At 46.4% G+C, this 22,170-nt stretch overlaps 1 protein-coding gene across 4 annotated transcripts in view; it reads left to right on the forward strand.

The window, feature by feature from the left end:
* ccdc142 (coiled-coil domain containing 142) overlaps positions 1–10,657 on the forward strand; it is a 302,979-nt gene extending 292,322 nt beyond the window's left edge. For all 4 annotated transcript variants that reach the window (XM_072497531.1, XM_072497533.1, XM_072497532.1 and 1 more), the window contains 2 exons: positions 6,785–6,996; positions 9,730–10,657. In XM_072497531.1, coding sequence (XP_072353632.1) covers positions 6,785–6,996; positions 9,730–9,995 — 478 coding nt within the window. In that variant the 3' untranslated portion in view covers positions 9,996–10,657. The remainder of the gene's footprint in view (positions 1–6,784; positions 6,997–9,729) is intronic.
* Positions 10,658–22,170: the final 11,513 nt, after the last annotated feature.

A 22,170-nucleotide genomic window follows, 5' to 3' on the forward strand; every position in this document is an offset into this window, starting at 1 on the left:
AGTAGCCCGGCGCAGAATATTGCTAATGTGGAAAGAAGCCAAGCCCCCGGGGGTGGAGACCTGGATAAATGATATGGCGGGGTTCATAAAGTTAGAGCGGATTAAGTTCGTCCTAAGGGGGTCGGCTCAAGGGTTTACTAGGCGGTGGCAACCGTTCGTCGAATATCTTGCGGAAAGATAGATAGGGGAGAACAAAGAAGGCAGCAGCAGCGGCCCAGGACTTGGGGGGGGGGGGGGGGGAGGGATGGGGGGGGGGGTGTGTGGCCTGAGACAAGGCAGTTGCCAATTAGGGCTAGTTTTTATTTTTTGTTATTTAATATTTATTTATTTGTTGTTGTTTTTGTTTAAATTTAAAAAAGGTCATTATTATCTGTATTGTTACAATGTTGTGTAAAGGATGCACAATGTACTGTGTTGGTTGACCAAAAATTTTCAATAAAATATTATTTAAAAAAAATAAAATAAAAAAATAAAAATCTGGAATTAAAAGTCCAAAGGGGACCATGAAACCATTGTCGTAAAAACCCATCTGGTTCACTGATGGCCTTTAGAGAAGGAAATCTGTTGTCCGTACCTGGTCAGGCCTACATGTGATCCAGATCCACAACAATGGGGTTGACTCTTAAATGCTCTCAGGGATGGGCAATAAATAGGGGCGGCACGTGGCACAGTGGTTAGCATTTCTGCCTACGGTGCTGAGGACCCGAGTTCGAATCCTGGCCCTGGGTCACTGTCCGTGAGGAGTTTGCACATTCTCCCCGTGCCTGCGTGGGTTTCACCCCCACAACCCAAAGATGTGCAGGGTAGGTGGATTGGCCACGCTAAATTGCCCCTTAATTGTAAAAAAAAAATTAAATAATTGCGTCTCAAAATTTTTTTTTAAAATGGATGAGCAATAAATACTGACCCAGCCAGCAACGCACACATCCCATGAACAAATGTTTTTAAAAGTCAGCCTGCTGACCTGAGAGAGAGGCCTACACAGGCCATTTATTCCTACTCTATTTTCTATCAACCAATTTTCAATCCATGCCAGTATATTACCCAGATTTCAAGTGTTCTAATTTTTCTTACTAATCTCTTGTGTGGGATCTTATCAAAAACCTTCTGAAAATCCAAATGCAGCACATTCACTGGTTACCCCTTATCTATTCCCGTACTGGCTGAGGTTACCATGAAGGCCCTGCTTCTCAACCTTGTCCCTCGCCTAAGGTGTGGTGAACCCCAGGTTAAATCACCACCTGTCAGCTCTCAAAAGAGGAGAGCAGCCTATGGTCCCCTGGGATTAAAGTGGCTTTCGTTCATTTCATCTATTCAGCTAGTAACAGCCTCAAAATAACTCCAGCAGATTTGTTAAATATGATTTTGCTTTCATAAATCAATGTTGACTCAACTCAGTCCAACCATTATTTTTCTTAAATGCTGGGATTACACATGCAACCTTCCAATCTGCAGGAATTATTCCAGAATCTCTAGAATTTTGGAAGAAATTCTCCTGTCTCTGCCCACATTTGATTTTGCTCTTCTTTGCCTTTTTACAGTGATTTTTATGTTTCTCACTTGTTTACTTTCCTATTCTATTTTCTCCTTTATCAGGTTCTTGGTCCTCCTTTGCTGAACCCTACAATGCTCCCAATCCTCAGGCTTTATGACTTTCTTTTGGCAACTTGATCTTTCTTTGACCTAATTGAATCTTTAACTTGTTAGCTACAGTTGGATCATCTTTCCTTTTAAGTTTTTGTGCCTCTTCCCTAACCCTGGGAAGCACTTGAGGATCAGAGTATGGTGTGCATGTACACAGGTCCTTTAAGGTAGCAGAGTAGGTGGATACAGTGGTTAAGAAGGCATGTGGCAGGAGGGACTGTACAGGGAGAGGAGACGACTCCAGAAGGAGTTTGACCTTCTGACCACCAGAAAGGCGGAGGTGCTGTGGAGGAAGGCACAGGGGAGGAGGTATGAATATGGGGAAAAGGCTAGCCACCTGCTGGCTCATCAATTGCGAAAGAGGACAGCAGCGAGGGAGATAGGAGGAATTAGAGACGAAAAGGGAGACACGGTGCGAAGAGCAGGAAAGATAAATGAGGTGTTCAAGACCTTTTATGAGGGACTGTATAGGTCTCAACCCCCAGAGGGAGCTGAGGGGATGCGGCAGTTCCTGGATCAATTGAGGTTCCCGAGGGTGGAGGAGCACGAGGTGGTAGGCCTGGGTGCACCGATTGGGGTGGACGAGGTTATTAAGGGACTGGGGAGCATGCAAGCAGGGAAGGCTCTGGGACCAGACGGGTTCCCGGTGGAATTTTACAGAAAATATGTGGACTTGTTGGCCCCGTTGATGGTGAGGACGTTCAGTGAGGCCAGGGAAGGAGGGACTTTACCCCCGACAATGTCGGAGGCGACGATATCGCTAATTTTAAAGAGGGATAAAGACCCGCTGCAGTGCGGGTCTTATAGACCTATTTCATTATTGAACGTGGACGCCAAATTGCTGGCAAAGGTACTGGCATCGAGGATAGAGGACTGTGTCCCGGGGGTGGTGCACGAAGACCAGACAGGGTTCGTAAAAGGGAGACAACTGAATGTGAACGTGCGACGACTATTAGGGGTGATGATGATGCCCCCAGTGGAGGGGGAGGCGGAGATAGTGGCGGCAATGGATGCAGAGAAGGCATTTGATAGGGTGGAGTGGGAGTATTTATGGGAAGTGTTAAGGAGGTTTGGGTTCGGGAACGTGTTTATTAGCTGGGTCAAACTTCTTTATGGGGCCCCAACAGCAAGTGTAGTTACGGGTCGACAAAGATCGGAGTATTTCCGACTATATAGGGGAACACAACAGGGATGCCCGCTGTCTCCATTGTTGTTCGCGTTGGCAATTGAACCTCTGGCCATGGCGTTGAGAGACTCCAGGAAATGGAGAGGGGTGATTAGAGGAGGAGAGGAACACCACTATACGCAGATGACCTATTGTTATACGTGTCGGACCCAGCGGGGGGGGATGATAGAGGTTATGCGAATGTTGAGAGAGTTTGGGGATTTCTCGGGGTATAGGCTAAACATGGGGAAGAGTGAATTATTTGTGATACATCCAGGGGACCAGAGTAGAGAGATAGAAGGCCTGCCTCTAAGGAAAGTGGAAAGAAACTTCTGATACCTGGGGATTCAGATCGCTAGGAGCTGGGGAACCTTGCACAGACTTAATCTGACACGGCTGGTAGAACAAATGGAGGAGGACTTCAAGAGGTGGGACATGCAGCCTCTGTCGCTGGCGGGCAGGGTGCAGGCAATTAAGATGATGGTCCTCCCGAGGTTCTTATTTGTATTTCAATGTCTCCCTATACTAATCACTAAGACCTTTTTCAGTAAAATAGACAGGAGCATCACGAGCTTCGTGTGGGCAGGGAAAGTTCCGAGAGTAAGGAGGGGGTTCCTTCAGCGTAGCAGGGACAGGAGGAGTGGCACTACCGAACTTGGGCGATTACTATTGGGCCGCCAATATGGCAATGATACGTAAATGGATGATGGAGGGTGAGGGAGCGGCGTGGAAAAGACTGGAGAGAAGGTCCTGTACAGGGACGAATTTAGAGGCGCTGGTGACGGCGCCGCTACCGTTCTCGCCAAAAAAAAGTTTACCACGAACCCGGTGGTGGCGGCAACATTGAATATCTGGGGACAGTGGAGGCGACAGAGAGGGGTGCGGGGAGCCCTGGTGGGGTCCCCAATTAGGAACAACCATAGGTTCGCCCCAGGAAGAATGGATGGAGGATTTCAGAGCTGGCCCCAGTTGGGAATTAGGAGGGTGGGAGATTTATTTATAGATGGGACTTTTGCGAGCTTGGGAGCATTGGAGGAAAAGTATAAGTTGCCCCGGGGAAACTTCCTGAGATATATGCTGGTGAGGGCGTTTACTAGACAACAGGTGAGGGAATTTCCACTGCTCCCGACACAGGAGACTCAGGACAGAGTGCTTTCAGGGGTGTGGGTCGGAGAGGGCAAGGTGTCAGAGATATACCGAGAGATGAGGGAAGAGGGGGAGGAGTCGGTGGGCGAACTAAAAGGAAAGTGGGAAGTGGAGCTAGGGGAGGAGATTGAGGAAAGTATGTGGGCTGATGCCCTAAGCAGGGTAAACTCCTCTTCCTCATGCGCCAGGCTTAGCCTGATTCAATTCAAGGTGCTACATAGAGCACACATAACGGGAGCGAGGTTGAGCAGGTTCTTCGGAGTGGAGGACAAATGTGGGAGGTGCGGCGGAAGCCCGGCAAACCACGCACATATGTTTTGGGCGTGCCCGGCACTGGAGGGGTATTGGAAGGGAGTGACGGGAGTGATTTCGAAGGTGGTGAAGGCCCGGGTCAAACCAGGCTGGGGGCTAGCTCTATTTGGAGTTGCTGATGAGCCGGGAGTGCAGGAGGCGAAAGAGGCCGACGTTGTGGCCTTTGCGTCCCTAGTAGCCCGGCGTAGGATCCTACTCATGTGGAAGGAGGCGAAACCCCCCGGACTGGAGGCCTGGGTAAACGATATGGCGGGGTTCATTAAACTGGAGCAGATAAAGTTTGCCCTGAGAGGATCGGCTCAAGGGTTCACCAGGCGGTGGCAGCCATTTCTCGACTACCGAGGGGAACGTTAGAGGGAAGACAGATGACCAGCAGCAGCAACCCAGGGGGGAGGGGGGAGGGGGGGGGGGTTTAGTTTAGTTTATGTCAAACGATTATGGGGTTTAGTTATTTGTGTATTGTTAAAATTTCTTTACTGTTACGTTTGCTTTGTAAGAGGGAAAAAATTGTTGTTTGGAAAAAAAATTTCAATAAAATATATTTATTTTAAAAAAAAGAAGGCATGTGGTCTCCTTGCCTTTATTAGCTGAGGCATAGAGTTTAAAAGCAGGGAGTTATGCTGGAATTGTATAAAGTGTTGGTTAGGCCACAGCTAGCGTATTGTGTGCAGTTCTAGTATCCACATTATAGGAGGGTGTTATAGCACTGGAAAGGGTGCAGAGGAGATTTACCAGGACTTTGTCTGGGCTGGAGAGTTTTTGTTATAAAGAGAGGTTGGATAAACTTGGATTGTTTTCCAAGGCTAACAGGAGATTCGATAGAGGAGACTGGACAGAGCAGATCGGGAGAAACTATTTCCACTCCTAAAAGAATTTGCAAAAGAAGCAAATATGATGTGAGAAAAAACATTTTTGAGTAGCGAGTGGTTTGGGTCTGGAATGTACTGCCTGGAAGTGTGGTAGAGGCAGCTTTAATCGAGACATTCGAGAGGGCATTCATAGATTATCATAGAATTTACAGTGCAGAAGGAAGCCATTGTGCAAGACTACGTGGAAGTTTGCTGATCCACCTTGAGGCCCCTGCTATCCTAAGGGACGTGACAGCCTCCCAGAACAAAATGTCCAGGTATCTTTCTCTACCTTGCTGTGGTGCAGCTGGCCTTCAGCTTAATGATTCTGAGCCAAAGTTCATGAGGTCCAACACTGCAGCTGCCAGACATCACCTGTCCTGCTATGTTTATAAGCATTTAATTAATTAATTATTTTACTGGTTAAATTTTAATGAATGTCTCTAGTTTGCAGATGCTTATATTCTTATTATTCTAATAAATGTTCTACTTTCCCCGATTGCAATTCTCTAGTTAAGATAAATCTGATAAATGCACAAGTCAATCTAATAATGCTTACTAAGATTAATAAACTTTACGACTGCCTATAAAACCTCAGTTGCTAAAATAACCGCGTTTTGAAAAATACTCATCAATCAATCAAGTGCCTGTTTTCCTGTGATCCCAAACTTTTAATTTTTCTAAGATGCGGCTGGTACACTCTGGAAGCACAGACTGGACTGGATTATATAGACCTTTAGGTACAGCTGTCTGTCTCTGGATCCTCCACCACTTGTAGGTGCTGCTCTTCCCCAGCCTTTTAGCTGATGCATCTGCCCTCCAGGTCCTCCTCTCTCCTGCCGTTCTGGATGCTGCTGTGTGTGTCTGGGTTCTTTTCTCTCCTACTCTTTTAGGTGGTGCTGTCTGTCTCCAGGTCCTCCTCTCCCCAGTCTTTTAGGTGACGCTGTCTTTGAGTCCTCAGGACAGAGTCAGTATTGCGGTTTCCATTCCCTGAAGAACATTAGTGAACTTGTTGGTTTTATGACAATTCAGTAGGTTCATGGTCACTTTTACTAACACCAAATTTTTATTTCCAGATTTTTAAAATTGAATTCAAGTTCTCAAAGTGCTGTGCTGAAATTTGAACTGCTTTTAAGTAATGTAATCACAAAACCGCTGTAGCTTTAAATGTCAGTTGTTAACATTATTAGACTGTGCCTTTAATTAAATAATTATAAACCCACGGTATTTAATGGAGGTGACTGGGGTCTCATCCACCAGCTAGTCAGACAGCAAGAGTTATGCGTTCTCTCTTTAAGCAAAGGCCCATTGAATCATGTGCCGATACGGCACATGCAAATGCCCACTTTGGGGCTCAGTTGACAGCCTGGTGGGAAAGCTTCCATGGACCTCCCCATCATGGACTTAATTGGGGTAGAAGTGGGAAGGCAGTAAGGACTCCACTGGTCACCCTTCCACCCGATTAAATGGCCTGTCCCCACCAAACATACCATGGGGGAGGGCATTATATTCCACCCTGTGAATCACTTCTATTACCTTTCTGTAAACAATTTAATTAAAGATTGGTAATAATTTTATTCCAGTAGGATATATATTATCTATTTGTTATATCACAACCAATCAGTGTAACTGTTCTATTGAATTGTGATTTGTTATTTGTGTCCTTTAGCCTCCAGGGTGCCTTGCAGCTGAAGCAGGATTTTGACATAATCAGAGACTTAATCTGTTCCGATGAACGGCAACTCTCGTCCGAAATCAGACAAGCTGTTCTTTCTCTCCGTGTCTTCCATCAAGTGGACAATGCCATTATCTGCCTCCTTCAGCAACCTACGAGGAAGGCCTATTTTCCATCAAACACCTGGGAGCCATTCAGGAGCTGTTGTATGTGTTGAGTAATTTTCTATTATTCATAAATTCTGATTTAATCCTGTACATTGGCGAAATGGGCTGTATGTGTCAAAACTCGGTCATGTGGCGAAAAACAGAATATTGGAGCTTAACCTATATTCACTTGTAAGATATTATTTGCAGAGATGAGAACAGGTGAGTGTCCGACTACTTTTAGGTAGATCAAGTAACCAAGTAAACTAAATTAAATAAACTGAGGGACGAATTAAAGGGGTATTCCCTTAAACAAAAACAAATCACGAATGAAACTTAAAACATCAAAGCGAAACATGATTAAGAGGGTTGATAATGCACCCGAGTCCCCACAGAGCCCACTGGGCAAAGAAGCCCTCAGTAGTGTCGGTGGATCCACATACTCCCTCTCCAGGGACACCCAGCCCTGAATGTAGCCGCAGTAGAGGGGCAGACAGTCAGATCGGACAACCCCCTTGGTCACTTGTTGCCTTGATCTGTTAATGGCAAGTTTGGCCAGGCCCAGGAGCACAAGGAGGTCTATAGGGGCACCCACTGAATTGGCCTGGAGACAGACATGCCATCCAATTAAGGGACCTCAAAACTAGTGGTCCATCAGAGTGCACCAGGCTTGTAAAGAGCAGCAGGTTGCAATAGAGGGTAAGTAAGGGAGAGTGCACCCTCTCCAACCTTTTCAAATTGTAGTTTAAAAAAGGATCCTGCAGCCAAATTACTGCTGCAACTGGTGGCTACCCCTCTCGTTTAGCTACTCCTGCACCCAATCAGCCAGGGAGAGCCTCTGTGCCTGCCTGGAGCACTGGGCCCCAGTGTGCTGTCAGGAGGGTGCCTCTGAACTGCTCACTATCACCAACAGGAACCAGAAGGTTGAGTGGAAATCTCAGCCAACCATCTTTAATTGGCCTCAACAGTATCTTCGTGAGCTGTGGTGATCCTGCCATGCCCCCAATCATATCTCTGTAAAAACTACCCAGAGGTGGGATGGAGCCCTGGTACTGGCATGATCGGCAGTTTGGCAATTTTAGTTCCCATCCATGTCCCACCCCAGCGGATGCTCAAAATTCAGCCCTTGATGATATACTTGCTCAGTAGTTTTGGAGGAAACCAGAAAATCAGGAAATGTACAAGTTTTTCCTGATTTGTGCAGCTTCAACCAAATGATCTTTCAGTTCCTTTATAAGTGTAACAGTACAACACTTCTTGACGTGAAATGCTGAAGAGGACATGTAATCAGTTTCCGCCTGAGAAGCAAGGTGATGGGAATTGAAAATTGGGGGGGGGGGCATTATTACTGTGTTTACCGTTTCCATAACCTGTCATTAGGAGTGGGGTGCTACAAGTTCACAGTTTGATTGACAACTCCAAAGACGTTATCAAGGGATTGCTTTTTTTGATGTAGAGTTATGAATAAAAATATTAAGTGTTTGAAGGGAGTTAAACATTTTGAATGGGCTTCTATCAATTAAAATAATTTTATGTAGTGAAGTCTTTAATGAATACTTTGAAAATTATTTCATTTCATCTCAGCATGGCTCCTGAGGTCTTCTCATGGTGGATACTGGATGAGTTAGTGTAAAGGATGGTGGGCGGGAGCATGGGTTGGGATGTTAGCATTAAGTTGTCAGAGGATCTATAAAGGGCCAAGGGTGTAAGTGGAGCGTCAAGAGTTGGCACTAAGTTGGCATAGGGGCTAAAGGGGCAATGGGGATGAGTGGTCGAGCATGGGTTGGCAAGGAGGTATGATGGGTCATTGGGGGATGGGTGGGTGGAGGCATGAGTTTCCATAGATGGGGCATGGCCATTGGCTAGGGTGGTAAGAGGGTATGAGAGCACGACATTACACACCATGAGTTTTTAAAAATTAATTTACAGGATATGAGTGTCGCTGGCTAGGCCAGCATTTATTGCCCATCCCTAGTTGCCCTCGAAAGGGGAAAATAAATCTCAGGTAACCGAGGCAGGCCTTTTAATCAGACTACCTCCGAAATTATTCTGGGGGCAGCAGTCCTGACTCCAGCACTTACCACCAACAGGTAAGGATGGCAGATTTCTTTTGCTGAGGACCTTGGTGAACCAGATTAATTTTAAATGAAATTCCAGGCATTTCATGATCATCATTGCTGGTGCTAGCTTTTTATTTCAGATTTAGCAATCTGCAGTGAGGTTTAAACTCTAGCATTAGTTCAGGCCTCTGGATTGCTAGACTAGCAACATTTCCCCTGTGCTACTGTTAATTAATTTCTCTCAATCTCTATGGAGATCAATTGCAGGTCAAAGTAAAATCATTGAGACAGAGAACAGAATAAAACATTGTTGAAAGGGAGCTGCTCAAAATTGAGTGTATTTACTTACACTGTTCTCTTTCACGAAAATAACCATGTTTAAATCCATCAGTTCCTCAGCATTCCTTACACTGATGAGCAAAAGGAAGGGGGAGTAAAGTTTCTCTTGTAGTGATTTCTCTATTATTACTCTTGATTGATATGGCATTTGGAAGACGGTTAAATTGGTCTGAAGTTAAATAATTAGTGTTATCTTTGGATGAAGGGTGATGTTTAAATTCTGATTTTAAACTTTGAGATCCTTTATAATTAATACCAATTGTGTAATAGTTCTGTGGGTCAAAAATTTGAACCTATTTTTGATCCATCATAGGTTTGCTGGAACTGGCTGAGATTGGCCCTTTGATTCTTTCACCTTCGAACTCTACTAATGCAATATTTTTCTTTGCTGTAGGCTCCTCTTCCACCAGGACAGTCGATTTCAGTCACGGGAGCTTGAACAGTCTTGACAGCCTGGATTTGCGGACTGAAAGAACCAGAGCAAACTTTCAACCTAAAGCCTCCACAGGCTCTGATCTACTGAGCAAGATTAGGGCAACCGGGCACCCAGAGTCCTATTTGGCAGTAAATCAGGAGGAGTGGCTTGCACTGAGAGTGGACAGCAATAGGCGCCGGAACGTTCTTCGCTTGCCCTGCATGAATAAAACTGCAGAGCAGTGAAATGTCGGTGCCATTTTGGTTTATAAATTGGAATTGTTGATCCGTAGGATTGCATTTACAGCAAAGCACTTTAATGTATTTTTTTATCTTTCAGTTAAATATGTTACTCATTTAAAGGTCTTGTGTAACTTGAACTTGAAGACGAGTTATATTTCCTGTCTAATCGACCAAAATTCAGGGCATAGTCTTGAGCTATCTTGTAGCTCTGAAACATGAACACAATGAATGCTGATGGCCAACCCTAAAAAAAACTCCTTTTGTGAATGGACTTTCATATTGTTTTGCGATCTTATTCCTTTTTTTTTACCATTTGTGTTACTGCTAATTTTATGTTATCTTGTGTTTGAAAGAATTCATTGTACTATTTTGAAAACCAGTATTTTTTGACTGAAGTATACTACGTAATAATTTATCATATTTTTAAATACAAATAACACTGACCTGAAATGGACCATCTTCACCAATCTTTGGATGATTGATACAGTACTGCCTCCAAAAACTGTTTGTAATGTTGCAACTTGGAAGATGCCAGGTATGATTGACTTTTTTTTGGGTCAGGCAAAAGAAACTGTAAACAATACTTAATGAGTGCCTGTCTTTAATTATCTTTCCTATAGAAGATTTTGTATTCAGATCATATACATTAAAAAATATGTAATATATTTCTCTTTGCATTGAGTCCTAGCTTATTTAGACATTACCCAATCTTGCCCACTTCCAATTTTTCTCTCTTTTCTGGAAGGCACAAACTGATGTTGTATACAATTTCAGTGGCAGCAGCTAGTTCCTGTAACCTTGTCCAACACCCATTCTTCTTACATGTCTAACAAACACAGCTATGGAGGAGACTGGTAGATAGGTGGGGAGGTAGATAGAGAGTCGAGTCTGGTCCTCATCAAATTTTCACACGCAACCTTGCACAAAAGATCACTTGAAGGTCATTTGGTGGTGATCAGGGGTGGAGACGACTTGCGAGTTCTGACTCCATATCAGTGTGGAAACACAAATGCGGCACAATTTTATTATGCAGTGTGTTCAATTGGCCGGGAGTCACATTCGCCACCCAATTAGTGACGCCGATGTGGAAATGAGATGGAACCAAGCTGGAAGCAGGCCTGATTTAAAGGACACTTTGCAGCCATTGCTGAGGCTGTTGTTCATGCACAAAATAGAAACACAACTTGAACAGAGAACCAAAATATAAACAGAAAATGTTGGAAAGACTCAGCAGGTCTGGCAGCATCTGTGGAGAGAGAAACAGAGGCTGGTATTTCCCAGTTTGTTTGGGCGAGTTTGGTGACAGGAGCAGAAGATCTCACAAGATGCCCAAAATCCCAACATCAGGAACCCTATTATAATAAATTTGAATGTAATTATCAGGCCTCTACACCTGATCATTCCCCCCCCCCCCTAATTAGATCATCCATTCAGGTCTGCATCAGGGCATGGCAGCATGAATTATAAATGATCTCCCACAGCGGGCACCTGGCGGGCAGACCCGTCAGATCGCCTAATCAAGGGGGAGAAAGTCATGCGTGGGCAGTGGCAGGGGACAGTCACGGGGGAGTGTTGGAGGGGGGGGGTGTCCATTCTAACACTTGTGTACTGCGACAGCCTTTACAAATGATGCCCCAATCTTTCCTATCCCACCAAAATAATGACGTGGGACCTGCCGCTTCAAGTTGTTGTAATTAAATTCCGAGCAATACAGCAGGGCAAGCCACCGTTGGGGCGGGAAGCTTCAAAGCTGCTTTTCCGATCTGCTGCCACACTCTGCATCAAATAGGGAAAATTCTGTCTAGAGTTAATGTCTCAAGTCCATATGACTTCTGAGCTGAAGAAGGGTAGAAATGTGCTGAATTATGGAGAGAGAGTGAAGCAGAATAGAAGGCCAGGGGTAGATTGGAGCTCAGGGGAGATTGACAAAGATGTTATGGACACAAGTTGCGCGACTTTCCGGAAAGGTTTCTAAGTGGTGGAGAGCGCGAACTGCCACGAGCCACCCAGCGAGGCCGGCAACACTATTCAACGTTAATTGGTCCACTTAATGAGGTCCCACGACTTCTCGCTGCAAATGAAGGCTTGCCAGCCAATTCCGCGCATGTCAGTGCCTCGCTAACAAGGTCGAGCAGCACTTAAATAGTATCTGCATAGCCAACCGCAGTCAACTCACAGCCATGGCGCCGAGAAGACCGTCCCCAAGATTTGGGGAGGTTCCTAGATGCGGTGGAGGGATGTCCTATTCCCCCGAGGGACCCGGAGGATAAGCCACAGGACAGCTGGTTTGAGCCCCGGCTGCCCCTGCATCATCTAGCTCTGCCAGCCCTGACGGCTTCCAGATGCCTGCAACATCGTGTTAAAGCCTCGGCGATGCTCCTCAGTGACTGGGACATGCTCTGCAGCACCTTGGCAATGTCCACCTGCAACTGGGACAAGCTCCACAGCACCTCAGCCATTCCCATCTGAGAGTGGGACATGTCTCGCAGAACCTCATCAAGGTCGAACTGGTACTGGGTCATAGCGAGTCAGACATTCTGCCTGGATCCTCAGCCATGGCCGTCACCGACTGCGCGACGCATGGTAACCTTCATTAATGGTGCTGATGTTGTGCACCAGACTCTCCACTGCGGTCGCCACCCTAGCAGTGTTGGTCTCGGTGCCACGCATTGCTGGCAACATTTGCTCCCGGAGCCTCTGGGACTCCTCCAATCGGCTATGGATCTGCTGGAGTGCCGCTGACATCTCTCTCTGAATGACCTGACTGCACCCTATCATCTCCATCAGTTCCGGGAATACCTCTTCCATAGGCTCAGCATCAGACTGCTGTCTCGCCTGGGGGTTCCTGCCTCCAACTGATGTACATCATCAGCAGTGCGGTGCTCACCAGATTGTGCCCCAGAAATCTGACCACTAACGTTTCCCACCGAGGTGCCTGTATCTGTGCTGGTGGAGGGTGGGGATGACAGCTGTAACGCCTCAGTCGTGTCTTCTGTGGAGCCCTCCTCCGAGGTAGTCTCCTGGGAGGCTGACGATGGGGCCACCTGGGATGGGTCAGTGCTGTCGGCTAGAGGACCTGTGGGAGAATGGACACGTGGTCAGTGGGATGGGTCAGTCAGTATGGCAATAACAACTCACGTTTGACAGGTCCTCTGGGTGGGGCCCATTGGGTCCTCACCTCTGCGGCGGCCGCCATCCTCCGCATTGATGACCACTCTGTCCTCGGCCAACCGCAGGGCCCGTTCCTCAAAGGTGGTGAGGGTTCTTAGGTTCCACACCCCTCCGCCAGTCTGGGCCCTTTCCTAGCCATTGTGGGAGCGTTCTTCCTGAGGGGACACAGAGAGGGCATTGTTAGCCACATAGTGAGGGGGGTGGGGGAGGGGGGTGGAGGTGAAGGAAGGGTTGGAGGAGATTCAAGGAAGTGTTGGGTGTCGCATGGAGAGTTGGGGGGTGGGGGGGTGGATGCTCGCGTGGGTGCAGAATGGTCCTGGGGGCGGGTGTTGGTGTCTACCTTTTTCCGGCACTGAAGGCCAGGCTGGTCACACTCCCAGAGCTTACAGTTGCTGCCACCTCGTCCGAGGCAGCACTGGCTGTCCTGTGGCTGACCCTCAAGGGAACAGGACATCCCTCCTGGCCTCCACGCCGTCTAGCTGCCTCCCAGGTCTGTGTCCCCGAATCTTGGGGCTGGTCTCCTTGGCGCCATTGTTGCAAGCTCGCTTGGGTTGGCTGAGCAAGTGCAGCTTAAGTGCTACTCGACCTTGTTAACGGGGCTGGCGAGCGCGGTCCCGGCGAATCGGCTGGCGAGCCTTCATTTACAGCGAGACGTCCGTGGGGCCTCGTCAAGCGGACCAAATAAGGTTGGCAACCTCGCTAGGCTATGCGCCAGGAAGCTCGCGGCAGTTCCCGCTCGCTACTTAGAAATCTTTTTGGAGAATCACGCCCTTAGCCTACATGGACTTAAGTTCCTGCATGTGAGGCTGATCAAGAAGATAAAAACCCATGGAATCCAGGGCAGTTTGTCAAATTGGATCCCAATGTAGCTTAGTGGCAGGAGGCAGAGGGTGATGGAGGTTGTTCTTGTGACTGGAAGCCTGTGTTCGGGGATGTACCGCAGGGACCGATGCTGGGTCCCTTGATGTTTGCAGTGTACATTAATGATCTAGACGTGAATGTGGGGGGTATGATCAGTGAGTTCGCAGATGACACGAAAATTGGTGGTGGTGATAGCAAGGAAGAAAGCCTTAGATTACAGGATGATATAGATGGGTTGGTCAGGTGGGCAGAACATGTAATTTAACCCTGAGAAGTGTGAGGTGATGCATTTTGGATGGACCAACAAGGCAATACACAATGAACGTGTAGGACGCTAGGATGAACAGAGGACATGTCCAATGATCTCTGAAGGTAGCAGGACAGGTAGATAAGTTGGTTAAAAAAGCATTTGGGATACGTGCCTTTATTAGCCGAGGCATGGAATATAAGAACAGGGAGATTATAAGACCCTTGTTAGGCATCAGCTAGAGTACTTACTGTGTGCAGTTCTGATTGCTACACCATAGGAAGGGTATGCAAAGGAGATTCACCAAGATGTTGCCTGTGCTGGAGCATTTCAGCTATGAAAAGAGGCTGGTTAGGCTATGGTTGTTTTCCTTAGAGCAGAGAAGGCGGAGGGGACCTGATTGTGGTGTACAAAATTATGAGGGAAATAGGGTAGATAGGAAAAAAACCTTTTGCCTTAGTTGTGTCAATAACCAGGGGGAACAGATTTAAGGTGCTGGGGCAGGAGGTTTAGAGGGGATTTGAGGAAAAACATTTTCAGCAAGAGGGTGGTGGGAATCTGCCTGAAAGGGTGGTAGAGGCTAGAACCTCTACCACCGCTGTGGTAGAACCGTAACCACTGTGCGGCAAGGTAGCACAGTGGTTAGCATTGTCGTTTCACGTCTCCAGGGTCCCAGGTTCGATTCCCGGCTTGGGTCACTGTCTGTGCGGAGTCTGCACGTTCTCCCCGTGTCTGCGTGGGTTTTCTCCGGGTGCTCCGGTTTCCTCCCACAGTCCAAAGATGTGCAGGTTAGGTGGATTGGCCATGCTAAATTGCCCTTAGTGTCCAAAGGGGTTGGGTGGGGTTGCTGTGTTACGGATGTGGGGCGGAGTTCTGGGCTTAAATGGGGGTGCTCTTTCCAAGGGTCGGTGCAGGCTCGATGGGACGAGTGGCCTACTTCTGCACGGTAAATCCTATCTATGTAACCCTCGACATTTAAGAAGCATTTTGATGAGCACTTGAAACGCCATAGCATACAAGTCTACGGACCAAGTGTTGTAAAAGGAATGAGAATAGATGGTTGTTTGTTGGCCGGCACCGACATGATGGGCTGGAGGGCCTCTTTCTGTGCCGTAAAACTCTCATGCTGTCACTTCAGTTTGCGCTGGGCTTCACTGGAATATTGCAGCAGGCCACAAATGGATTTCTAATCCCACCTTCCTTCCTCGAGTTTTACAGCACAAAACGAGTCCCTTCGGCCCATGGTGTACGGATCAACTATCAAGTACCTAACCTAAGATAGTGAGTTATAATGGCAAGTGACAGGAAGATCAGGGTCACGCTTGTGGAGTGAGCATAGGTGTTCTGTAAAGCGTCTATCCAGCCGTGTTTCGTCTAAGTAGTGGGCAGTGGATCGTGAGCACACCCCTATGCTATAAATAGACTGTAGGTTTATTTACTTCCCCAAAGGGAAAAGAAAGCCACATAGGCTTTGTTATAACCTGCCTGATTACTACTGGCTGGGGTCTAATGGCAATCCCACAATCCTTAGTGAGTATGAGCTTGTCCAATGAGGGAGGCGGAGAAATCATTAGCAGAGTCACCTGCATAAATAGAGCTGGCTAGTGTAGAACCAGCTAGAGAGGAGAGAGCAGTAAGGGAGTACTGCTGCTGTTGTATATATATGTAATTGTAAATAAAGTTATTTCTTTCGATTCTACAAACTCATGCTGGATTCTTCGTGGCCCTCACAAAAGGCTTAAAATGCTGGATTGATGTATAGAAAAGGAAAGACTTGCATTTATACAGCACTTATCAAAACCAATGGACGCCTCGGAGCTCTTTCGAACAAATGAAGTACTTGTGAAATGTATTCCCTGTTATTTAGTAAGCACGGCAGCCAATTTCTGTTCAGCAAGTTCTCAGCAATGAGACAATGACCAGATAATCGATTTCTTTGTGATGTTGACTCACGGATAAATATTGATATGGATCAGCTGGGACACCATGGATAACTCCCATGCTCATTTTTGAAATAGTGCCACGGAATTTTTAACATCCACCCAAGCACCTTGGTTTGATGTCTCATTCGAAAGAACTCCCTCGGCATTGCACTGGAGTCAGCCTTGCCTTTTGCAGTCCGGCAACGGAGTGATAATTAAACATTAAGATTCAGAGGTGAAAGTGTTACCGGCTGAACTGCGTATGCTAAAGAGTCTGTGAACTGATGTAATTGCTTAAAACAAGACAGTGACAAGACTGTTCATAGTTTCAGAGAAACAATAGTGCAGAAAGAGGCCATTTGGCCCATCGAGTCTGCACCGGCCCTTAGAAAGAGCACGCTACCCAAGCCAACACCTCCACCCTATCCCAGTAACCCCACCCAACCCTTTTTGGACACTAAGGGCAATTTGGCATGGTCAATCCACCTAACCTGCACATCTTTGGATTGTGGGAGGAAACCAAAGTGCAGATTCCGCAGACAGTGACCCAAGTTGGTAATCAAACCTGGTTACTGGAGCTGTGAAGCAACTGTGCTAACCACTGTGCTACCGTGCCGCCCATATTTGGTTACATTGACTAGGGTGGACCAAGGGTCAGGTGTACAAATTATGCAAGGGAAAAACTAAATTAGACTACAGAAAGTTATTTTCTTCCAATGGAGGGGGGTAGACTCATGGAACAAATTGCTGGATTGTTCTGCTACAATCCTTCAAAAGCAAATTCCTGTCAGAAACCAGGACCATGACAGGCAAAAGGTAGGTTAGATGCCAAGTACAGTAAATACGATGTGGACTCCAGAGCAGGTTCTGATTGCCGAAGGTATCTCAGTGAAAGTTTCCAGCTGTTTCCCCCTAAACTGCCTTGGATTTCTTTGCTTCTCACAGGAGGTTATACAGCTTAGTAGCAGATTTGGGGTTGGGCTGCAATGGACTGAATCATGAGGCTTGAGGCATCAATCGGCTAAGCGTGGAGATGACTTGATTTACCAGCCGGTCTTGCCCATCACTTTAGTGACTGCACTTCAAAACATACTTAACTGGCTGGCTTTGAGACATCAGGTGAGCCTGAAACCACTATATAAGTGCAAGCTATTTTGTATGTGAAGCACTTTAGGATGTGATCAAGTATTAAACACCCACGATCACTTTTCACAGCTTTTCTTATCAGCGGATTTAAAAATAAAGATAATTGGATGTCTGCATCTATAGATCTGCAATTTTTTTTTTGGTTGCTTCTTGGGATATGGGCATTGCTGCCAAGGCCAGTGTTTATTGACCATCGCAAATTGCCCTTGAGGAAGTGGGGAACGCATTGCATTAAACCCGTTTTAGAGCAATTTTTGTCTTGTGCCGAGCTTGGATATTTAAATAATCAAATGTATCCTTGGCACATATCAATCAATACTGCAGAGATTCCAGAGTTTGAGAACTATTGAGCATTGGAAATTCTGAATTAAAAATATTATTTCAGTTTAATTATGAATTGAAGTAATCCCGGAGACAAGTAAAGCTATGTTAAAAATTCAAGCTAACATGACTTCTGCTATTGCAAAGCAGAGAGAGTTTGTTTGCAGCGCTCTTTAAAAAGAAACACGTACATTTCAATCAGGAGGGCAAAAGGGGGACATGAGAATGTTTTGGCAGATAAGGAAAGGAAAATCCAAAGAGCTTTTACAGATACATAAAGTACAAAAGAGTGACTAGAGAGAGGGTAGGGCCTCTTAAGGATAAAGAAGGTCATTTATGTGCAGATCCACAAGGAATGGGAGAGGTCCTAAATGAATATTTCTCGTCAGTATTTACTGTTGAGAAAGGCACGAATGTGAGGAAAATTGGGGAAATAAAAAGGGATGTCTTGAGGGGTGTACATATTACAGAGAAGGAGGTCCTGGAGGTATTAAGGCGCATCAAGATAGATAAATCCGCAGGACCTGATGAAATGTATCCCAGGACGCTGTGGGAGGCTCGGGAGGAAATTGCCGGCACCCTAGCTGGGTTATTTAAATCATCGACAGCGAAAGGAGAGGTGTCTGAAAATTGGAGGGCAGCAAATGTTGTACCCTTGTTTAAGAAGGGCTGTAAGGATAAGCCTGGGAACTACAGACCGGTTAGCCTTGCTTCTATAGTAGGTAAATTGTCAGAAGGTATTCTGAGGGACAGGATCTACAGGTATTTAGACAGGCAAGGGCTAATTAGGGAAAGTCAGCATGGCTTTGTAAGGGGAAAGTCATGTCTCACGAATTTGATTGAGTTTTTTGAAGGGGTAACCAAGAAGGTAGATGAGAGCAGTGCGGTCGACGTTGTCTACATGGACTTTAGCAAGGCCTTTGACAAGGTACTGCATGGTAGGTTGGTGCAAAAGGATAGCCAATTGGATACAAAATTGGATACAAAAAGGGTGGTTGTGGAGGGTTGTTTTTCAGGAGGCCTGTGACCAGTGGCTTGCCTCAGGGATCGTTGCTGGGTCCACTGTTATTTGTTGTATAGATTAATGATTTGGATGAGAATGTAGGAGACATGGTTAGTAAGTTTGCAGATGACACCAAGATTGGTGGCATAGTGGATAGTGAAGAAGGTTATATAAGATAGCCGTACCAGCCTCCCCGAACAGGCGCCGGAATATTGTGACTAGGGGCTTTTCACAGTAACTTCATTGAAGCCTACTTCTGACAATAAGCAATTATTATTATTATTATTATTAACAGGATCTTGACCAATTGGGCCAGTGGGCCGATGAATGGCAGATAGAGTTTAATTTAGATAAATGTGAGGTGATGCATTTTGGTAGATCAAATCAGGGCAGGACCTACTCAGTTAATGGTAGGGAGTAGGGGAGAGTTACAGAACAAAGAGTTCTAGGGGTACAGGTTCATAATAGCTCCTTGAAGGTGGAGTCGCAGGTGGACAGGGTGGTGAAGAAGGCATTCAGCATGCTAGGTTTTATTGATTAGAATATTGAATACAGGAGTTGGGACGTCTTGTTGAAGTTATACAAGACATTGGTAAGAACACACTGGAATACTATGTTCAGTTCTGGTCACTATTATAGGAAGGATATTGTTAAACTAGAAAGAGTGCAGAAGAGATTTACGAGGATGCTACCAGGACTTAATAGTTTGAGCTATAAGGAGAGGCTGGATAGGCTGGGACTTTTTTCCCTGGAGCTTAGGAGGTTTAGGGGTGATCTTATAGAGGTTTATAGAGGGCATAGATAAGGTAGATAGTCAACATCTTTTCCCAAAGGTAGAGGAGTCCAGAACTAGAGGGCATAGGTTTAAGGGGAGAGATACTAAAGAGACCAGAGGGGAATTTTCTTATATTACGTGCAGGTGATGGGCGTGAGCATGCTGTCAGCAGACAGACAGGAGTCAGACTATGGATTAGATCAATAAGTACCAGAGCTCAGCTCCCAGCTGTTATATTACTTTGTGTAATATATATATTACTCTTTTCAACCAGCCGAGTTGTTAAAATGAGCAGTAGTCTTCCCGTAAAGATAAACTAATTTATTGAGTAATATAAATTAATATTGTGAGTTCTTTTTACTTAATACTCAACTAGTAAAACAAATAAACAATTGTAGATATAACTAATTAAATTATACAATACAATACTTTGATAACTAATAACTTCTCTCTAGCTTTCCTACGTCTGTTTTCTCTGCACTGCTGATACACACTCCTCCTAGAAAGAGCGGGAAAATTATTTATATAGGTCCTGATACTGAGACATCTAGTGTTCAATTGCCTGTATTAGCTTTACATAGTACGAAGTCTTACAACACCAGGTTAAAGTCCAACAGGTTTGTTTCGATGTCACTAGCTTTCGGAGCGCTGCTCCTTCCTCAGGTGAATGCAGAGGTCTGTTCCAGAAACACATATATAGACAAATTCAAAGATGCCAAACAATGCTAGGAATGCGAGCATTAGCAGGTGATTAAATCTTTACAGATCCAGAGATGGGGTAACCCCAGGTTAAAGAGGTGTGAATTGTATCAAGCCAGGACAGTTGGTCGGATTTCGCAGGCCAGGTGGTGGGGGATGAATGTAATGCGACATGAATCCCAGGTCCCGGTTGAGGCCGCACTCATGTGTGCGGAACTTGGCTATAAGTTTCTGCTCGGCGATTCTGCGTTGTCGCGGGTCCTGAAGGCCGCCTTGGAGAACGCTTACCCGGAGATCAGAGGCTGAATGCCCGTGACTGCTGAAGTGTTCCCCGACTGGAAGGGAACATTCCTGCCTGGTGATTGGACCCACGGCGAAGAATCACTGAAACGACTACACAATGACATTAATAAGTTCCATCCAACCATCAGACTCACCATGGACTACTCTCCAAAATCAGTTGCATTCTTGGACACACTCGTCTCCATCAAGGACGGTCACCTCAGCACTTCGCTTTACCGCAAACCCACGGATAACCTCATGATGCTCCACTTCTCCAGCTTCCACCCTAAACACATTAAAGAAGCCATCCCCTATGGACAAGCGCTCCGTATACACAGGATCTGCTCAGACGAGGAGGAGCGTAACAGACATCTACAGACATTGAAAGATGCCCTCGTACGAACGGGATATGGCACTCGACTCATCGATCGACAGTTCCAACGCGCCACAGCGAAAAACCGGACCGACCTCCTCAGAAGACAAACATGGGACACAACCGACAGAATACCCTTCGTCTTCCAGTACTTCCCCGGAGCGGAGAAACTACGTCATCTTCTTCACAGCCTTCAACACGTCATTGATGACGATGAACATCTTGCCAAGGTCATCCCCACACCCCCACTACTTGCCTTCAAACAACCGTGCAACCTCAAGTGAACCATTGTTTGCAGCAAACTGCCCAGTCTTCAGAACAGTGACCACGATACCACACAACCCTGTCATGGCAATCTCTGCAAGACGTGCCAGATCATCGACATGGATACCACTATTACACGTGAGAACACCACCCACCAGGTACGCGGTACATACTCGTGCGACTCGGCCAACGTTGTCTACCTCATACGCTGCAGGAAAGGATGTCCCGAAGCGTGGTACATTGGCGAGACCATGCAGACGCTGCGACAACGAATGAACGGACATCGCGCAACAATCACCAGGCAGGAATGTTCCCTTCCAGTCGGGGAACACTTCAGCAGTCACGGGCATTCAGCCTCTGATCTCCGGGTAAGCGTTCTCCAAGGCGGCCTTCAGGACCCGCGACAACGCAGAATCGCCGAGCAGAAACTTATAGCCAAGTTCCGCACACATGAGTGCGGCCTCAACCGGGACCTGGGATTCATGTCGCATTACATTCATCCCCCACCATCTGGCCTGCGAAATCCGACCAACTGTCCTGGCTTGGTACAATTCACACCTCTTTAACCTGGGGTTACCCCATCTCTGGATCTGTAAAGATTTAATCACCTGCTAATGCTCGCATTCCTAGCATTGTTTGGCATCTTTGAATTTGTCTATATATGTGTTTCTGGAACAGACCTCTGCATTCACCTGAGGAAGGAGCAGCGCTCCGAAAGCTAGTGACATCGAAACAAACCTGTTGGACTTTAACCTGGTGTTGTAAGACTTCGTACTGTGCTCACCCCAGTCCAACGCCAGCATCTCCACATCATAGCTTTACATAGATTGATATACAGAAATCACTACACCAGCGATTTACCATCACCCTCTTGCCTTGTATATTGACCCTCTGACAGTACTGACACAGGCTCATCACCCTGGAGTGATGGAACACAAACCCTGGAAAGGTGGAACAGGGCGAATGGGGGGGGGCTGGGGTAAGTGGGGATGGATAATGGGTGGGTGAAAGTGGAGGAAAGGGGGAGAGAGAGGCGGATCCGGTGGGGGAGGAGGGGATGGATGGGTGGGTGGGTGGCAAGGGGAGAGGGGGTGAGATGCGGATAAAGTCAGGT

This window comes from Scyliorhinus torazame, chromosome 3 (genome assembly GCF_047496885.1).
Source record: "Scyliorhinus torazame isolate Kashiwa2021f chromosome 3, sScyTor2.1, whole genome shotgun sequence".
In the NCBI taxonomy this organism is placed as follows: Eukaryota; Metazoa; Chordata; class Chondrichthyes; order Carcharhiniformes; family Scyliorhinidae; genus Scyliorhinus; species Scyliorhinus torazame.